A 19,195-nucleotide genomic window follows, 5' to 3' on the forward strand; every position below is an offset into this window, starting at 1 on the left:
TTCTAGCATACATTAAATTTGATGTTATACTTAATCTTCATAACAAAGTAAAATTTTTTAAAAAAATCGCCGCTGTTTTATTGCCTCCCGCAATCTTCGGTATAGATTTTCTGTACCGGATCAATCATTCTAAAAAGCCTTTCATTATTCAGAAATAAATGAGCATATGACCTAAAATTCTCAACAAGAAAAAAAACAATAAACTTTTAAAGAATAATTTATTTAACTGAAAAAAAAATTATAAGCACCATTAGTTAGCATATATTAAATTACATAATTTTACATAGATAGTTAATAAATTATAATAGTTTAGGAAAGCAAAGAAAAACAGAAAAATAGTTATTAATAAGAAATTTTTACAATTATATATTATTTGATCTTTAAATAATTGAATTAATTACATATTGAACAATTACAATATTTTGTTCATATAATATATGAAAATTTTCTCCAAAAGGTTTCATCAAACTAAGAACCCCACTTTTTCAAAAATTCTTTGAACAGTGAAGTTATTTACAATGAAAATGATAAAATACTGAAAACAAAATAAAAAAGATTGTATTTTAATGAATAGAATATCATAGTTCAAAAATAAAATTATACTTTTCCATGTTATCTATGCAGAATTTTTATAAAATAGCAAAAAGAAGGGAATATTTATACAAGAAAATTATTTGTCTAATAGTATATGGCACAAATGAAACTTTAATATACTTAACAATGAAATTAAAAAAAGAACGATTTAAGGTATCTTTTTAAAGGAAAAAATAGCTTATATTCATTATTATTACATAAAATCATTTAGTAAAAAAGATGAAAAAATATTTATTGTTAATTTATAAAAACAATGTTAACTTTATTTACAAGTTATATCTGTACAGACTATTTATTATGTTTTAATATGATGAAAATATTTACAGAATGTTTAATATGTTATTTATTAAAAATCTTTTAATGTACAAACAATTTAAAGCACTTTTAATATCTTTTCAATATAAAAATAAAAGGAATTTATATAGTATAGTTACTATTACATTAATGGGGTAAAATAAAAATCTGGCAAATTAGGCAAAAAATATTGAAAAGAAAACATTTTTAATTATATGATTTACATTGCTAAAATTAACTTAGAGATGCAGGATAAGATAGGCAATAAAGGCACAGGGAAAAGAATTATATCTTAATATGTCACAAAAATATGAACTATAAAAAGCAATTTTTGATTGTTTTCAAAAATGGGGTTTTAAATATGTTATGAATTGATAATGCATTTAGGTTTATGTATGTAGATGAATTGAAGACAGTGTGATTCACAAAAAATGTTTCTTGTATTTGAAAGTGTGAAAAAAACACTTAATCTAAGATTCTTTTAATCACCCTGTATTCAAGCAGGGATCTAAAGGGATAAGACAATGGCCGATAATTGATATACATCCCCAATAATGATAAATAAAATTACCCCTTCTGTAGATTACAATTATAGTTTGAAATGATAGGACACTCAACTAAATGAATCAGCCAATCAAAATTCACCTAGGTCCCCGAAGTTGTTAAGCGAACGAATTAAAAAAACATTACTATAAAACTTTGGGGACTAGTGTAATAAAAAGAACAGTGTCTCCTCCCTTCCTGGTATTGAAGACAGATGTTGAATCACATGATAACACAAGGAGCGGCACAGCAGAGGGGTAAACAGACAGGTACAACAGCAGCTCCCTTCTTGTGGTCAGATTCTTCCTTGCTCATACTTCCCTTCACCTGAACAAAGTATATTATTGAGGGGTAAACAGACAGGTACTACAGCAGCTCCCTTCTTGTGGTCAGATTCTTCCTTGCTCATACTTCCCTTCACCTGAACATAATATATTATTGAGGGGTAAACAGACAGGTACTACAGCAGCTCCCTTCTTGTGGTCAGATTCTTCCTTGCTCATACTTCCCTTCACCTGAACATAATATATTATTGAGGGGTAAACAGACAGGTACTACAGCAGCTACCTTCTTGTGGTCAGATTCTTCCTTGCTCATACTTCCCTTCACCTGAACATAATATATTATTGAGGGGTAAACAGACAGGTACTACAGCAGCTACCTTCTTGTGGTCAGATTCTTCCTTGCTCATACTTCCCTTCACCTGAACAAAGTATATTATTGAGGGGTAAACAGACAGGTAATATAGCAGCTACCTTCTTGTGGTCAGATTCTTCCTTGCTCATACTTCCCTTCACCTGAACATAATATATTATTGAGGGGTAAACAGACAGGTACTACAGCAGCTACCTTCTTGTGGTCAGATTCTTCCTTGCTCATACTTCCCTTCACCTGAACATAATATATTATTGAGGTGTAAACAGACAGGTACTACACCAGCTACCTTCTTGTGGTCAGATTCTTCCTTGCTTATACTACCCTTTACCTAAATAGAATATATTTTTGAATCGAATGGATTACAATTTTGGTGCTTTTCAAAGAATATTTTATATACATGGTTTTATGCTTTGCTTTGATGACAACCATCCTATTAGCCTTTAAATTAACAAAGTAAGACAAAAAATTTGGACATCACTTTAAAAATTTGAAAGAATCTACTTAAAAAATAATTACTTTTTTGAAGGTATTTCAAAAGGTATTGCGCTAACCTTCAAATTTTTTTTAAAAATCTACTTAAGAAATTATGTTACTCATAACTATTATTTTTTAAATGCTATATCATGTTATTGTAATGCAAAAACTGCAACTAATTTCAAGATGGTTCTGTAACTTAGGAAGAAAGAATTCCTCTAAGAAATATCTTTAGATTGGAAGGCCTTATAAGGAGAGTATTTTACTTTTTTTTCTGTCAAATACGCCCCTTTAGTCAAAACAACAAATAAGTAAGTTTATAGATATTAGACATAGGTATTACTTACTTTAGAGTATGCACCATGTGCAATAACATGTTTAGTAGAATATATTTCTTCTGTAGGATATTAGACATGGTTATTACTTACTTTAGAGTATTCAACATGTTCAATAGCATGTTTAGTAGAATATATTTCTTCTGTAGGATATTAGACATAGGTATTACTTACTTTAGAGTATTCTCCTTGTGCAATAACATGTTTAGTAGAATACATTTCTTCTGTAGGATATTAGACATAGGTATTACTTACTTTAGAGTATTCACCATGTGCAATAACATGTTTAGTAGAATATACTTCTTCTGTAGGATATTAGACATAGGTATTACTTACTTTAGAGTATTTACCATGTGCAATAACATGTTTAGTAGAATACATTTCTTCTGTAGGATATTAGACATAGGTATTACTTACTTAAGAGTATTCACAATGAAAAATAACATGTTTAGTGGATATTAGACATAGGTATTACTTACTTTAGAGTATTCACCATGAGCAATAACATGTTTAGTGTTTATTAGACATAGGTATTACTTACTTTAGAGTATTCACCATGTGCAATAACATGTTTAGTAGAATATATTTCTTCTGTATGATATTAGACATAGGTATTACTTACTTTAGAGTATTCACCATGTGCAATAACATGTTTAGTAGAATATATTTCTTCTGTAGGATATTAGACATAGGTATTACTTACTTTAGAGCATTCACCATGTGCAATAACATGTTTAGTAGAATACATTTCTTCTGTAGGATATTAGACATAGGTATTACTTACTTTAGAGTATTCACCATGTGCAATAACATGTTTAGTAGAATACATTTCTTCTGTAGGATATTAGACATAGGTATTACTTACTTTAGAGTATTCTCCTTGTGCAATAACATGTTTAGTAGAATACATTTCTTCTGTAGGATAGTAAACAGGTGGTCCAGGCTTGTTAATCATTGGCTCTATAAAATCTCCCTAAAAAGTAATATAATTATTGTCTTTATGTGATAATTAAGGCATTGAATGTGGTTTATGAACAATAATATTCAACAGCACAACTTCTTATTGGAAGGAGAAAAATTACAGATTTTTATATTCATAAAGAAAATTAAAATTTTTTGGGATAATACTTATCATTTCTCATTGTGTTTTTGGCAATAAATTAATATAAACCCCCAATTATGATAAACAAGTTATTCTCTTTTTTAAATTGTACCAAACTCCCTAGGTTGAACAAAAGTCTCCAAAGTTTTGACTCTATTGTGAACCATAATAATCTACATCTAATGTTCCCTCCCTCCCTTGAATTATTGAGAATTGCTGTTATATGAATGTTGTTATTCTTGCATTGAATACAAAAAAAAGTTACCTTGTTATTATTGTTGTTTAGCTTGGATTCTGTGATTCTCTCTTCTTGATTTATCTTTTCCAACTCAGTTCTATCTATCTCCTAAATTAAATAAGATATTTTGAAAATAAAAAAAATGGAGGCGGTACTAGTTATCTTTTTTTTCTAGTATTGGTTAGGTTAGTTTATATTAGATACTGGGTGTCTCCTGAAATTGAGATGGGAAGATTATTTTTTTTAGTAGCTAGCAGTAGGTATCTTAAGGGATGTGACAATAGAGATTAAATTATAGGTAGAAAAGTTTGAACAGTGCTAGTTTGTATTATTCAATCAAGATTTACCTATATTTTTTTAAAATCATCGCTAAATACTTTTTGTGGTAATATCCTTTTAGAATTTTTTTTTCAATTTTGAAAATTTGATTACCCCCCCCCCCCCCAAAAAAAAAGACAAACAACTCTGGCCGCAGCGCTCGGCTCCCTAGCCTATAACCTAACCTAACCTAAAACTGAAATAGTTGTTCGTTGTCGGGGGGAGAAATTTTCAAAATTAAAAAAAAAAATCTAAGAGGAGAACGCCCTTTTTGTTTAATTTTCTAGCTGCCCACTATTTTCAAAATCGATTCTTAAATAATCTAAAAATATACTATTCAGTATTACCCCCTTTTATTTCGAATCTTTTTATGTCAACTGCCTATGTAACTTTTTCTAGTATGATTGATATCCGATGAATTTAGAACTGATTATATATTTTTTATTGCTTTAATATCCGCGGAAATCTTTCTATAAAACGATGCAAAAAATATTTTTCTATACCTCTCCAAAGTTCTGTAATAACTCATCAGGACGTCTTGGGATGGATCCATTTGCATTGTCTCCTGGTAATCAGATAAAATTAAACATTGAGAACAACAAAACAAACGGATAGACGTACATTATTAATTACTTGCGGGTTCGCCCCTAGCCTAGCTAGGGGCTTATTTCCTGAAGGTTCAGGAGAATATTTTAAAATTTTTTTTAGATATTTTCTGTATTTTATAACTTTTTATAACTCTTTATAACATTTTCATTTTATAACTTTTTATATTGATTTATATCATTTAAAACATTCGAATTTTTTTTTTTTTTTTTTTTTTTAATTTCTTTGCCATTAGCCTTTTTGGGGCTTCGCCCCTAAAGGAGAAGGAAGTTTTCACAATCTTTTTGAATTTGTTAAAACAAAGTTTAAAAAAGAAAAGAAATTTAAAAAGATGAAAAATAATTGAAAATATAAAAATATATAAAAACATAAAAAACATTAAAATTAGAAAAAAATATGAAAGTATTTTTGGGTGGGGAAATTTTCATTTTTTGGGGGGTGGGGTCGGGGGTGTCCCACCCCCCAAGAAAATAGCTTAAAACCACCACAGGACCAATAGGTATATACCCTGAAGAGTAGAATCCAATCAGTTCAGTGGTTACCGAGATCTTAAGCTTCAGAAAGACCGACGGACGGACAGACGGACAGACAGACATCATTCTACTTTGTATTATAGATACAGAGGATTCTGATAGGCAAAAAATAAAGTCATGGCTTCGCAAATAAAAGCATTATTTTTTTAGAAACTACTTTTTCTCTAATTCAATATGTACCCATCTTACATTCAAATGGAGAAAATCCTTCTTGTTTATAAGATACCAGCGGATACGCCCCTATTATTTAGGAGCTCATAAAAATTGCTTCAAACCATCTAAAGACTTTAATCTTTAATTGGATAAAACTATCTAATAACCTATGTAAAGCTTCCCTAAAATGGAGAACTCAATCGGTTCAGAAGTCATCAAAATCTTAAGCAACAGACAAAAAGCCTGCCACTTTATATGATAGTATAGTACCTCTTGAGCTAGAATCTGTAAAAGTTCTTGTGAATCCATGGTTTGGGGTTATCCGACCATCAGCATACCGACCTGAAAATAAAATTATCATACAAAATTATTTGGATTTTGGGAGATTTTTTATTACAATTTTGTTACAAAAATATTTACGTTTGTCAATTAAGAATTCTATACCGCTGGAAGCCTTGATTTTGAATGGCTTAGAATAGAGACTTAATACATTCAGTTGAAAATTAAATCTAAAACTTACATGGAATGAATGCATAGAAATGAAAATATCAAATGTGAGTATGTATTTCAAGCCGAGTATAAAAACAACTCTTAAAACAAATTTTAAATCAATACTCAGTCGGCGTACAAAACTTATATTTCAAGTATGTTTAAGGTTAGATTTTCTGTTATATTTAGTAGCAAGACAATGGGCGATAAATTGATGTACATTTTCTATTATGATACACAAAATTACCCCTTCTGTAGATCAAAATTAGTGGTTGAAACGTTTGAACACTCAACCTAATAAACCAAACAATCAAAACTCAAAACTCACTAAAGCCCCCAAAGTTGTTAAGCCAACGAATAAGAAAAAGTTACAATAAGACTTTGAGGACTAGTGTATTTAATAGCCCATTGTACCTTCTCTCTCAGGCTATACCTAATAAAGGATAGGGGTATGGAAAATGTAAATTCTCTGATTTAAATTGATAGATCTTTTTAAAAACTATTTGATCATTAAATATACTTGCTTTAAGAATATTCCTAGACATGAAAATATTTGGGCAAAAATGAAAACACACGACGTAAATATTACTTTAGCGTTTAACTGCTTAGTAGTAATATATATGACCACGTATTTAAGAGATAACATATCTGTAAAATAAAAGGATACTCCACAAATTTATTTATACTAAAGATGCTTTTTATAGCTACCATAAAGATGACGTCATACTGGCCTACCATTGGTCAATTGCAATGTATACCAGTCTGCCATTGGTAATTTAGTCTATGTATTGGCCTGTCATTGGTCATTTGTCTAGGCACTCTAAAAAGCTTCTCAAATAAAAGTTATAACACATAAGTTGTTGTACATTTAAGGACATGTTTTTAATGGGGAGGTGGTTTATCGACAACCTTCCATTTTTAATTTTAACTTTCCCGAGACATAGAAGCTACATTGTGAAGAAAAACCATATTAGCTTAGCTGTTAGTACAGACAGACAGACAAAGATAAATAAATATGACAATTTTCAATAGAACCTCATAAACGATAAAAAAAATCTAGTTGGAATATTCAAATAATTTTAGATTTGGAATGTCCTTTTATTTGGGCGATTTCTTGTTCATGTATGCAAAGTATTTTCATAATTTTTCATCGTGTACTGGGTTACTCTGGAGCCGTACCTGTCCAATTTAACAGGGATGTAAGGGGATAAGACAACGCCCGAAAAATTAATGTACATCCACAATGATAACAAACAAAATTAACCCTTCTGTAGCTTAAAATTATTAATTGAAACGTTTTGACACACAATTCTATAAATCAACCAATCAAAATTCAGTTCAGAGTCTCAAAGTTGTTAAGCCAACAAATATCATAACGTTACTAAAAAAACATTGGGGTTTAACAAACAGCCCATTGTCCCTCCTCTCTCTCTCTCTGCCAATTTAATCAAAAGCAACTATACAAGTATTTCATTCCCTTGAAATTAGTAAGAAAAAAATGCAGGAAAAAGGAAAAATATACAATTTTAAAAAATCATGAGAATTCAAAAATATTTATAGGTACAAAATCTTTTTAAAAAATTAAAATTAAATTGAAAACAATGAAAGTTTTATGTTTGTTTAAATATTACTTTCAGGTCATGTAAGTTAAAGTAGAATTGGGAAGTGGGTATCACTGCAAGGTTAAGGCAAATAAAATTGGCGGCTGCAGAGCCTTGTTTGATCAATCATATAAACTGATTTAAGTAAATACCTAATTCTTACTTGCGATTTACAAAAATTTTACTTAATATTAGTAAATGTAAAATAACAATAATTTCAGATATTTAAATAAGTAAAATATTTGTAACAAATGATTTGTGACAAAACGTTAAATTTGACATTTATGCAAACTACGTAAAAAATAACAAAAACAAGGATGACAACATCCATAAAAGCGAAGCACTGAAACGGTAGGACAAACGGACATTAACACTTTTATAGTGTTAGAACTTAATTATCATAATATATATTTATAAGAGTCAAAGCAAAATTGTAAGTAAATTTGTTGTAAAACTGCTTGATACAGGATAATTTTTATGGACATACTTACATTTTTAGGGCTTGATTATAGAGTTGCTTCGCTTATTACATTATACTTTGTTGTCCCAGGAATCAATATACAAAAAATCAGATCAATCCGATGATTTGATCCTGCCTGCCTTCAACCCCATCCCTCACCTTCCCACATATACGCCTGAGGTTTGAATTCCCGCTTAAAATCATTGTGCTTAATTATATCTAGTTGGTGTGTGTGAAAAGGGAATAAGTTTCCCTTTTATTCTGTTGCAGCTTCCCCCATTTTTTATGGGGTAAACTTCACCCGCCTGGCTTTGGAGCGGTACACGTCAAGTGAAATTTAGAAATCCATGGCAAGAACTTTTGTAGCCTTTTTTGTAGGCTACCTTACAATTTTGACCTTTCCTCAATTTTGTAAGTCCCGAAAAATGCCCAGTAAGCTTAAACTGGAAACCTCCCACTCCACAGTCTACTCCTGCCCAAAATGCTTGCTATCAATGAAACCAATCAACTCTTAACAAACTGAAACACAAACACCAAACCAATTCAAACATTATCATTTTAATTGTGTAGTTAGTTTTTTTATGTTAGTTATAAATATTTCATAACCCTTAACTTACTAACACGTATCTAATTTATCATTTTTTTCTTATTTTACTTATTATATGATGTATGATTATTTCTGTAAAACGAATAAATCATTTCAACAACAACAACAAAATGGACATACGGACATTTTGGTAATGATTATAGAGTTGCTACGCTTTCTAAATCGTACCTAACTACTAAAGGAATCACCATGCAAAATTTGAAATCGATAGGACAATTCTAACATGCCTAAATTAACGGAAAAAGCTATCCGTTACGGACGGACGTACGGACGTACGGACGGACGGACCGACCATAATTATAGAAAAGCTTCGCTTTTAAAAAAGGTGAAAAGAAAATGTTTAGCAATTTCCGTATTTACAAGATGACAGTGATACAAATTTTTTAAAACAGTAGGCCAAATACTAAAAAAATCGAAGAGTGGCCTTTCCTAGATATAAGGGATATGTGTAAAACTCCTAGGCTAACCTAAATAACTTTATATGATTTGGTCAATTGCCTTTAACATTAGCCTTTGAAATGGATTTATTTTTACTTGAATCTTAAATCAAATTATTATGTTCTCTAATAAAATGAAACTTAAAGCATTCTAAAATAACGATATCCTTATCCACCCCATTTACCTCATACCCATCCCTCCAACTGGATGAACAAACTGGCCAATAAATAACAACCTAAATTGACGACAAATTTTCTCTTTTCATTATATTTACGTATTTTTATATCCACCAGCGGCTTCGCCCCAGGAGGTAACTAAAAAAATTGTAGTACATGTGGTGGAGCACCAAATAGTTGGTATCATCTGCATCAAAATATAGAACATATGGTGCAGCACCATATAGTTGGTATCATCTGCATCATCAAAAAAAATTATGGGGAATTTTTTTTATTTTTGGGGGGGTTTTAGGTGTCCCAAACTCCAAGAAAATTGCCTAAAACAACAACAGGACCAGTAGGTATATTACAGAGTAGAATCCAATCGGTTCAGTGGTTACCGAGATCTTAAGGAACGGACAGATGGACACATCAAGCAACTTTGTATTCTAGATTGCAATATTGCTTTTTCCAGGTTTTTCATTAATTAAAAGAACAATCTTCCCATTACTACTTTTTTGTCTCAAAAATCTTTTAAATTGTAAAGTATCTTTTTGGGCACCTCTATGATTCGAAGGGAATAGTAGAACGAATGAGATGAAGAAATGTAAACAGAAAAATAAAAAAAAATAAAAAATAAATTTTGTTTGATGTAATGTTTCCAATGCTGATTTCTCATGCGAAGGTGTAGGTAGCAAGATTTAAAGCTTTAGATAGACGCACGGACATACCTTCAAACATCGTTCTATTATGTATTTAAGATTTCCTATTATATAAAGTAGTAATCTTTTTTGTCTGTAGCGAAGGATCTCGCTAACTGCTAAACCGATATGGTACTCCTTTAGAGTTAAGCTTCTAAGCTTCTTATATGTACAGGGAAGGTTTATAACTATTTTGGGGGAGGTTAACTCCACCCTCACTAGAGAAATCACCCTTAGAAAAAATCCCCCCCCCCCATTTTTTCTTTTCATTTTAAAACTTAAAATTGAAAATAGGCGGGAGTCGACTTCACTACTCCACCCAACCAAAGTACTCCTAGAGGCCTCTAGGAGCGTAGCCGCTAGTATAACCTAAAGAAATATGTTCTTCTTACCTGTCCCTGATCAAAGAGGAAAAAAAAACTTTTAAAAAAACTATGAGAATATAATCCAGAGACATATTTGAAGGATAGGAGGGAATAAAACAAGTACTTTTAAACATACTGTATGCTAGGAACTCAAGTGGCTGCTCCCCAAGCCTACCTCTAAGCTTTAATAGAGTGGTAGAAAAACAATCCTTATCATTTGAGGTCGGGGGAAGTAATATATACCAGACTTTATGTTGACTTACCAACTAGCAAATTAGCTTTAAAAGTGCCAAGCTCCAGTCGTTATTGATATCTTACTGGGCACATATCTAGTTAATATTAGATGGAAGATGAAAAAATAGGTTTCTTTTTAAGCTTTCATTTTTAATTCTAATGAATAAAACTAATACCGAAATACAAGTGAGTGAACTAAGCACTCCCAAAAATGTTGACATGGGGGGGGGGGGTTAAAACAACAATCTGTCTATTAATAAGATTTATATTATTGATTATTTAAAATGTTAAAAATACATAGGTTTCCCCTATATAATATTTACTTTTACTTTCTCCTTAATTAAACAGACATTTGTAAATACAAACATACCGACCCATGTGAACAAACAAACATACATCCCTATACTTACCTACATATAGATTTACATATCTGTTTATCAAATTCTATCCGTCAGATTTAATTTAGGTTTATATGTTTATGACTTAAAGTATATATAAAATTAAATTGTACACTATCAAATGCTTGTATCAATTCAGAAAAATATAGATATCTATTCAATTTAGAAACTAATGAAATCAACTAATAAAAGTAAACAAATTATGATATTGTTAAAGGATTCAAAATAAAGAACAAGGATGACAACATCCATGAGTAATGCAGCTGAAAAGAATAGAAAGATAGAAAATATGCAAAAATTGAAAGAAATCAATCACGAAACCTTTAAAAAAAAGATTTATGTCTTTTGAGCATGACCGACCGACAGACGAACAAAACAATAAACAGAATATATATAGATGCACATATGCCTCGCTACTAAAAACAAACAACAAGTATTTAAAACTAGAAGAAAAAACTCACAAAACCTTGCAAATATTTCAGATAGGTTCCGTGAATATAATACTTATTTAAATATACACCTTTGCAATATAGGATGTTGATATCCAGGAAGATTCTTTCACAGTTTTTAGGTTTTATGCTATTTTTTTAGGAAGGATTAGGTGGAAGAGATCAACCCTGACAGCATACAATATTTCTCCAAAAAAGACTTAATAACTACAAAAAAAAATATTTTTTTAAATTAACTACAAAAACATTAATCAAAGGGCTAGTTAGAAATAAAGAATTAATTCATGAGGTAGGGAATGGTATTCTGAAGACACTACTGTACCTTTGAGTGGGACAGGAATGGTGTGCACAGGGCTGAACTCATTGTTATATGCACTAGATGTGCTTGTATTTATCTATCTACCTGTGAGTGGGTCAGGAGTGGTGTGTACAGGGCTGAACTCATTGTTATATGCACTAGATGTGCTTGTATCTATCTATCTATCTACCTGTGAGTGGGTCAGGAGTGGTGTGCACAGGGCTGAACTCATTGTTATATGCACTAGATGTGCTTGTATCTATCTATCTATCTACCTGTGAGTGGGTCAGGAGTGGTGTGCACAGGGCTGATTTCATTGTTATATGCACTAGATGTGCTTGTAACTATCTATCAATCTACCTGTGAGTGGGTCAGGAGTGGTGTGTACAGGGCTGAACTCATTGTTATATGCACTAGATATGCTTGTATCTATCTATCTATCTACCTGTGAGTGGGTCAGGAATGGTGTGCACAGGGCTGAACTCATTGTTATATGCACTAGATGTGCTGGTATCTATCTATTTTTCTACCTGTGAGTGGGTCAGGAGTGGTGTGCACAGGGCTGAACTCATTGTTATATGCACTAGATGTGCTTGTATCTATCTATCTATCTACCTGTGAGGGGGTCAGGAGTGGTGTGTACAGGGCTGAACTCATTGTTATATGCACTAGATGTGCTTGTATCTATCTATCTATCTACCTGTGAGTGGGTCAGGAGTGGTGTGCACAGGGCTGATTTCATTGTTATATGCACTAGATGTGCTTGTAACTATCTATCAATCTACCTGTGAGTGGGTCAGGAGTGGTGTGTACAGGGCTGAACTCATTGTTATATGCACTAGATATGCTTGTATCTATCTATCTATCTACCTGTGAGTGGGTCAGGAATGGTGTGCACAGGGCTGAACTCATTGTTATATGCACTAGATGTGCTGGTATCTATCTATTTTTCTACCTGTGAGTGGGTCAGGAGTGGTGTGCACAGGGCTGAACTCATTGTTATATGCACTAGATGTGCTTGTATCTATCTATCTATCTACCTGTGAGGGGGTCAGGAGTGGTGTGTACAGGGCTGAACTCATTGTTATATGCACTAGATGTGCTTGTATCTATCTATCTATCTACCTGTGAGTGGGTCAGGAGTGGTGTGTACAGGGCTGAACTCATTGTTATATGCACTAGATGTGCTTGTATGCTTCATATAACTAATAAACAATACTATTTTTATCAATTTTCTTTCAAATTTGAAATAGTTGATTGAATGAAAAATTACAATTTAAAAGATAACAGAGATAATTAGAAAGATAAACTGGTCGTTACATATGAAGAAGGATAAAGATATGAGAAAGAAAACAGACAGAGATCTTATGGTATAAGATATTGGACAATAAATTGATGTATATCCCAAATGATAATAAAAAAAAACTCCTTCTGTAGATTAAATTACTGGTTAAAAAGTGTGCAACCAACCGATTCACAATTTATTAAGGGTGTCTAAAGTTTTTGAGCTAATGTAAAATAACGTAGTTATAAAACTTTGAATACCAATGTAATGTTACAGGGGAATACAATTTCCCCTGAAAAATAAAAATGTTTGAAAAGCTAAACTGAATTAAAATCAATAGCAGTTATGACACAAAAATATTAGAAATGTTATAATTGTTTGTTCCTAAAAGCTTGATGGCTATTGTGGTCATGTATATGTGGACTCCTTCATTCATGGATAATAAAATTAATATTCTAAACAGAGGAGTGCACTCGGTTTTGTCAGGGAGATGTATTTCTTAGGAGGAGGATGATAAAAGGGGAAGTCCTAACTAACCTCCACCCCCTCCCTTTCACATGCCTATTATTTCAAATTTATGTAAAGAACAAAAAAGAACGCCCTATGCACTTTGTTTTCAATGGTTTTCTTAACAGGGATCTTAAGAGATAAGACAATAGAAGATAAATGAATTTAGAGCATCAATGATGACAAAGATAACCGCTTCTGTAGATAAAAATTACTGGTTGAAAATTTAGCACAGCACAACCAATCAAGATTTCATAAAAGTCCCCAAAGTGTTCTAGCAAACAATAGGACAAAATTTATAATTTTCCAAAGAACCTAGTAATAGTGTCTAACTTTTATCTTTTTGACGTAATAAAAATCCATCTCTTTTTTAGGGGTTTCCTTTCCCACCTCCCCTCTCATCCTTCGATCTTTGTTACGTCACAAAGATAAAAAGTTAGACACTATTACTAGGTTCTTTTCCAAATCAATTTTATGTTTTATTTATATTTTTTAGTATATACATAATTCTAGGAATAAGGTATAACCAACTAGCGAAATAAATCTAAAATGATATTTGGACTGCAGTGTTGCCCCCCAACGACAGCTGAAAATCACGTCAAGGTTTCGTGATTTTTTTTACAAACAATTGTTAGTATTAGCTGATATATATTCCATGCCTAGGTGGGTGTGAGTTGTGTAGTTGATGATCATTGTGTAGATTGTCCAGGGGTGTAGTGGGACGAGAGTTGGTGGCTGGCAGGTTTCCTGGCCTTCGCTGGGCTCTACAAAATATATATTTTGAGCAAGGATGATAACATCCATAAGTACCAAGACACAGAAATATCCTGGTACAACAAACAGATAAAGAGAATTATAGAGTATTTATTCAGTGATCATGAAAAACAGTGGGAGGATAAAAAGAAGGATTCGATAATTTAATAGAAAATTTAATAGTAAATTTAATAGAAAACCACCAAACCTTTACATACCCTAAACGAGTAAATCAGGCTTTTACCCTTAGCGTTTTGGAATGACGGACCGACAGACATTCACCAATAGATAGATGAGGCTAGTAGCGGAGAAGTTAAGTTGGCTCAATAGTAGCTGAGTATCTAACTGGATATTCAGCTACTATTAGGGTCATTTTGGAAAGTAAATTACCTGTTAAGGCTAGGGGTTCTTTGCAGTGTATTTTGCATCAATCTTTCACGCCTTTCTTCAGATCTAGGATATAAAAAAATGACTAGGGTAATTCAGATACATCTAGTTGCAATTGTCAAGCTATGGTTAGACAATTATTTTCAAGACAGACAACTAATAGATAAATTTTATAGACTAAACTTGATTTCTTTATTATTTTTTTACACAATCACGGGAATCACATAAAGATTAGGCATGTACATCTACTAATTTGGTTGGTATATATATCTATTGGTAGATCATTGAAAGTTAGAAGTATTAGAAAATAGGTATGCAAACAAACAAAAGGACTTCAGGTAAAACTTAAAAAAAAAAAAATTATACGTTTTGTTTACAAAACTATTTGGGATTAATTTGTAAATATCATACAATGATATGCAAAGCCAGAGACAAATTTTATATTAGTCTGTATGTTTTAATGCTATTTCATTTTTAAACATTGATACCAGTTACAATGTAATATTATATTAATACCTGGAACTCTGGAAAGAAGTCCTGCTCTCTGACCTAAGGTCCTGGTTGTTTACAAATGACCCACGAGAGCTGGGACGCCGGGGCATTGAAGGAGAGACATCTCTGGAAGACCCCTATAAAAAAGGTAAATAGTTCATTAAAAGATTTCATGACTTTTCCTCTTTTTTAAAATATAAAAAAGTTTTCTTTACAATTAAAACTATGTTTGTTAATAAGAAATTAAATTGCCAAATAATTACTTTTTTTTCAAAACTGACAAGCCTTATTCACAAAATATTTTTAAGGTGGTAAGTTTTTTTAGGACTTATTTGTCAAAATACTCAATACTCAAATAGCCTAAAACCTATCTAGGACCAATTGCCAATTACGAGATCATACTTAACACACGGCCAAAGTTTACCTGGGACAAATCATTGAGTAGATGATCCAGATCATGAATATTTTTCTTGATATTTTGTTGAGTGGTATTGGATGAATAATATTCTACTCGGGAGGAGGAACTTGTCGACACTTTTGATACTGCTTTCACCTGTAAGGTAACAGAGACATTGTAATTATACTGGTACCCAAAGTTTTACTAACACCCTTACTCCAGAGAGAGAGGGGACAATGGGCTGTTTATCACACTAGTCCCTAAGGTCTCTCATGCGTTGGCCTAACAACTTTGAGGATTTTTAATTGATAGGATCATTAAGTTGAGTGTTTAAGTTATACTGAAGGGGTAATTTTGTGAATCATCATTAGTGATGTACATCAATCTATCCGTCATTGTCTTATCCCTTAAGATCCCTGACTTTACTCATTGTTTTAATAAGTTGGGTGACTTTTATCAATAATCATGATTGGATGGTATTAAAAACATTATGGATGTTCATCAAGGTGGGAGGGGCCGGTTACGTCGATTCTATACTTAAAATTTTGTCTTTTAAATGAAAAAGTACAAAATGGGGGGGAGGGGGGTAATATTTGTCAGGAGTAATTTCTCTAGGAAGGGTAGAGGTGACCTCCGGCCCACAAAACATTTATAAACCTTTTCTAAACTTATATGAAGCTTCACTGACGTTAGAACCATATCGGGCAAGTGGCTAGTGAGATCTTATGCTACATGCAGATAGACACAGAGACAGACAGTCATCCTGTTACTTTTAAATAAAGATACCTTTTCAATACTGCTCAAATCATCCACCAGTTGTTTTGCAGCCTGGGGTTGACCGTCTGAAGTTCTAAATACAAATGAAAAATATGAACATCAATAAAATTGTTTCACATTTTTAAAAGCAATATTTGTAGCCTCTAGGGGAGAGATGGAACATAGCTTAAACCACCTAAAAGATATCTATTAAGTTTATCAGAAAAGTACAACCTATTCGCAATTCCAAGATTTTTTGCTTCAGACAAAAAAGATCTTACTATTTTACCATCGTAAGAATAAAATCTGAAGTTGAAATAGCCTAAATTCATCCTGGGAAGCTTCTCGAGATTGAGTTCAGTAACTATTAGAATTTTAAACTTTAGACAAAATAAACCATTCTTCCTTTATATAATAGGATTAGGGGGATTGCATTAAAATTGAATAAACCCATAACAACTATTTGGTATATATTTGCACATCTAAAAATCTTAAATTATATTCACCTCCATTCAGCAGAATGTTGATAACTGGAGGATGAAACCTGTTTAAAATTTGGACCTCCAGTGACATTCTTCTCTTTTCTACTCTCTGCTATACCTCCATTTCTAAATAGATATTTATAGTGATTGATAGATAGATAATCATATAGATAAGTATAAGTAGGAAGCAGATAGTTAGATAGAAGGTTTAAGAGACAGTTAGAGTAGTTATATCATTCACCAAGAAAAAATAGATTTTGCCAAATAGAAAAATACATCATAGATTGATAAAAACAGGTATACCTCATGACTGAAAGAGTATTACTTGTTCTGAATAGAAAGATAGATAGATAATTTATATCTGGAATCACCACCCTGATGACTGGAAGAGTATTAGCTGTTCTCCATGGTTAGATAGATAGATAATTTATACCTGGAATCCCCATGCTGATGGCTGGAAGAGTGTAAGCTATTCTCCCCTACTCCACCAACAACAGTGGCCTGCAAATTATAAAGGATTAAACAAAAGTAAAGTATGTCCAATTGAAGCGAAGCTGTATGGAATAATGTGCAATATATATTAAGCTATAAAAATTGGAATGAATTTTAATGAATATAATAGATTTGAAATCTGCATAAAATTTTAAGGAATGTTTATAAAATTCGTTTTTTGTATAATTCTTTATCTATAAGCGCAAATACAAATTAAGTTAAATAATTTTGACATCTGTGATTAGTGGATTTAAAACTATCTGCGCCCTGATTGGAGAAGCTTAAGTGATGTACTTCATTCAACCAATTAGAGCGCAGGTAGTTTCCAATTCACCTATCCTATTGGTCAAAATTTATTAACTTAAATTGGATTTGCGCTTTTGAATAATGAATTATATAAAAAACGAATTTTATAAAAAAAAAATCCTTAAAATTTTATGCAGATTTGAAATCTATTATATTCATTAAAATTCTTTCCAATTTTTATAGCTTAATATATATGGTCAACCAAACGATAGATTTAAAAAAAAAGATTAAAGAGAAGAGAAAGGACAAAAATGAAAATTTGAGAAAAAGGAAGAATATAATCTAGTGAAGGTTACCTACTTAAATTTTTCCTTTTCTTTCAATTTTTAATTATTGTGAACATCAAATTCAGATTACCCTTCAAACAAAAGAACAGACAGATAAACAGACATCGATATACATTGTGCAGCTACTCTTTTTACCTGTAAATCATCTAGCATGTTATCCAACTGATTATCCCAATGTCTGTCCATCATTTTGATAATTCTGAAATTAGGTACAATATTGTCGCTTTAAATAACTTTATAATAGGGATGCTTTGATTTAGGCAGTATGACTAATTACAGGAATCATCACACAATGTGTAAAATCGATAGAACAACTTTAACATGCCTAAGATCAGAGCAACCACTTAAGATTTAATAAACGGTTGCACTTTTTAGATTTGATTAAAAGTAAATTATCTAGTGTTTGCAACGAATAGGTAACAATTATGTAATCATAAAACTTCACTTTATTTTACAGTTTATCAAAATTTTAATCAAATTTCATGAATTCGTCATGCTTTCTAATTCAACAAGGATGACAACATTCATAAGAAGCCAAGCTCAACAAATAAAACTCAGACAAACCAAATTAATAGATAAAGATTAATAACGCGTATACTATTCTAGAAATCTGTATTAAAGAAATTAGTATAAATCTCTTCCAACCACTAATTTAAATCACAGAAGGGGTAATTTTGAGTATCACCATTGGGGATGAACATCAACTTATCGGCCATTGTCTTATCCCTTTAGATCCCTCGGATTATCTATTTCAAATTACTTAATTATAAAACTAAATTGTAGAAAAGCTTTGCTTTAACATTTATAGAAAGGAAGTTATGTTGGATTTTAAAATTAATACCAGTTGTTTTTCATTTACTACCATAATGTATTTTAATGCTTTATACTTTACCTTATTTTAATGAAGAAGTTATAAAAATTAAGTAAATTTAGGACATTTTTTTTCTTTACAATTAAAAAAATTAAGATTGCAACTGTTGTTACTCTTTATATTTTAAAAAGACGAAGA

The 19,195-nt window shown here is 31.5% G+C and overlaps 1 protein-coding gene across 3 annotated transcripts; it reads right to left on the reverse strand.

Annotated features, from left to right (window-relative positions):
* Window positions 1-204: 204 nt before the first annotated feature.
* On the reverse strand, window positions 205-18,381 carry LOC145324815 (uncharacterized). Of its 3 annotated transcripts, none has more exons than XM_080167484.1 (15): window positions 18,322-18,381; window positions 17,535-17,602; window positions 17,126-17,227; window positions 16,650-16,713; window positions 15,891-16,019; window positions 15,491-15,603; window positions 14,978-15,040; window positions 14,494-14,598; window positions 13,712-13,753; window positions 13,168-13,247; window positions 6,118-6,189; window positions 5,059-5,120; window positions 4,265-4,345; window positions 3,763-3,870; window positions 205-1,758 (listed from the first exon to the last, which is right to left on the reverse strand). In XM_080167484.1, exons 1-15 carry the CDS (start codon window positions 18,373-18,375, stop codon window positions 1,654-1,656), a joined length of 1,248 nt encoding a protein of 415 aa, XP_080023610.1. In that variant the 5' UTR covers window positions 18,376-18,381; the 3' UTR covers window positions 205-1,653. The 3 variants fall into 3 exon arrangements, with proteins under 3 accessions (XP_080023610.1, XP_080023609.1, XP_080023608.1); XM_080167483.1 differs by lacking the exon at window positions 205-1,758 and adding an exon at window positions 1,806-1,946; XM_080167482.1 differs by lacking the exon at window positions 205-1,758 and adding an exon at window positions 1,970-2,322.
* Window positions 18,382-19,195: the final 814 nt, after the last annotated feature.

The sequence above is a fragment of the Acartia tonsa genome, chromosome 7 (genome assembly GCF_053477335.1).
Source record: "Acartia tonsa isolate MP-2025a chromosome 7, ASM5347733v1, whole genome shotgun sequence".
Taxonomy (NCBI): Eukaryota; Metazoa; Arthropoda; class Copepoda; order Calanoida; family Acartiidae; genus Acartia; species Acartia tonsa.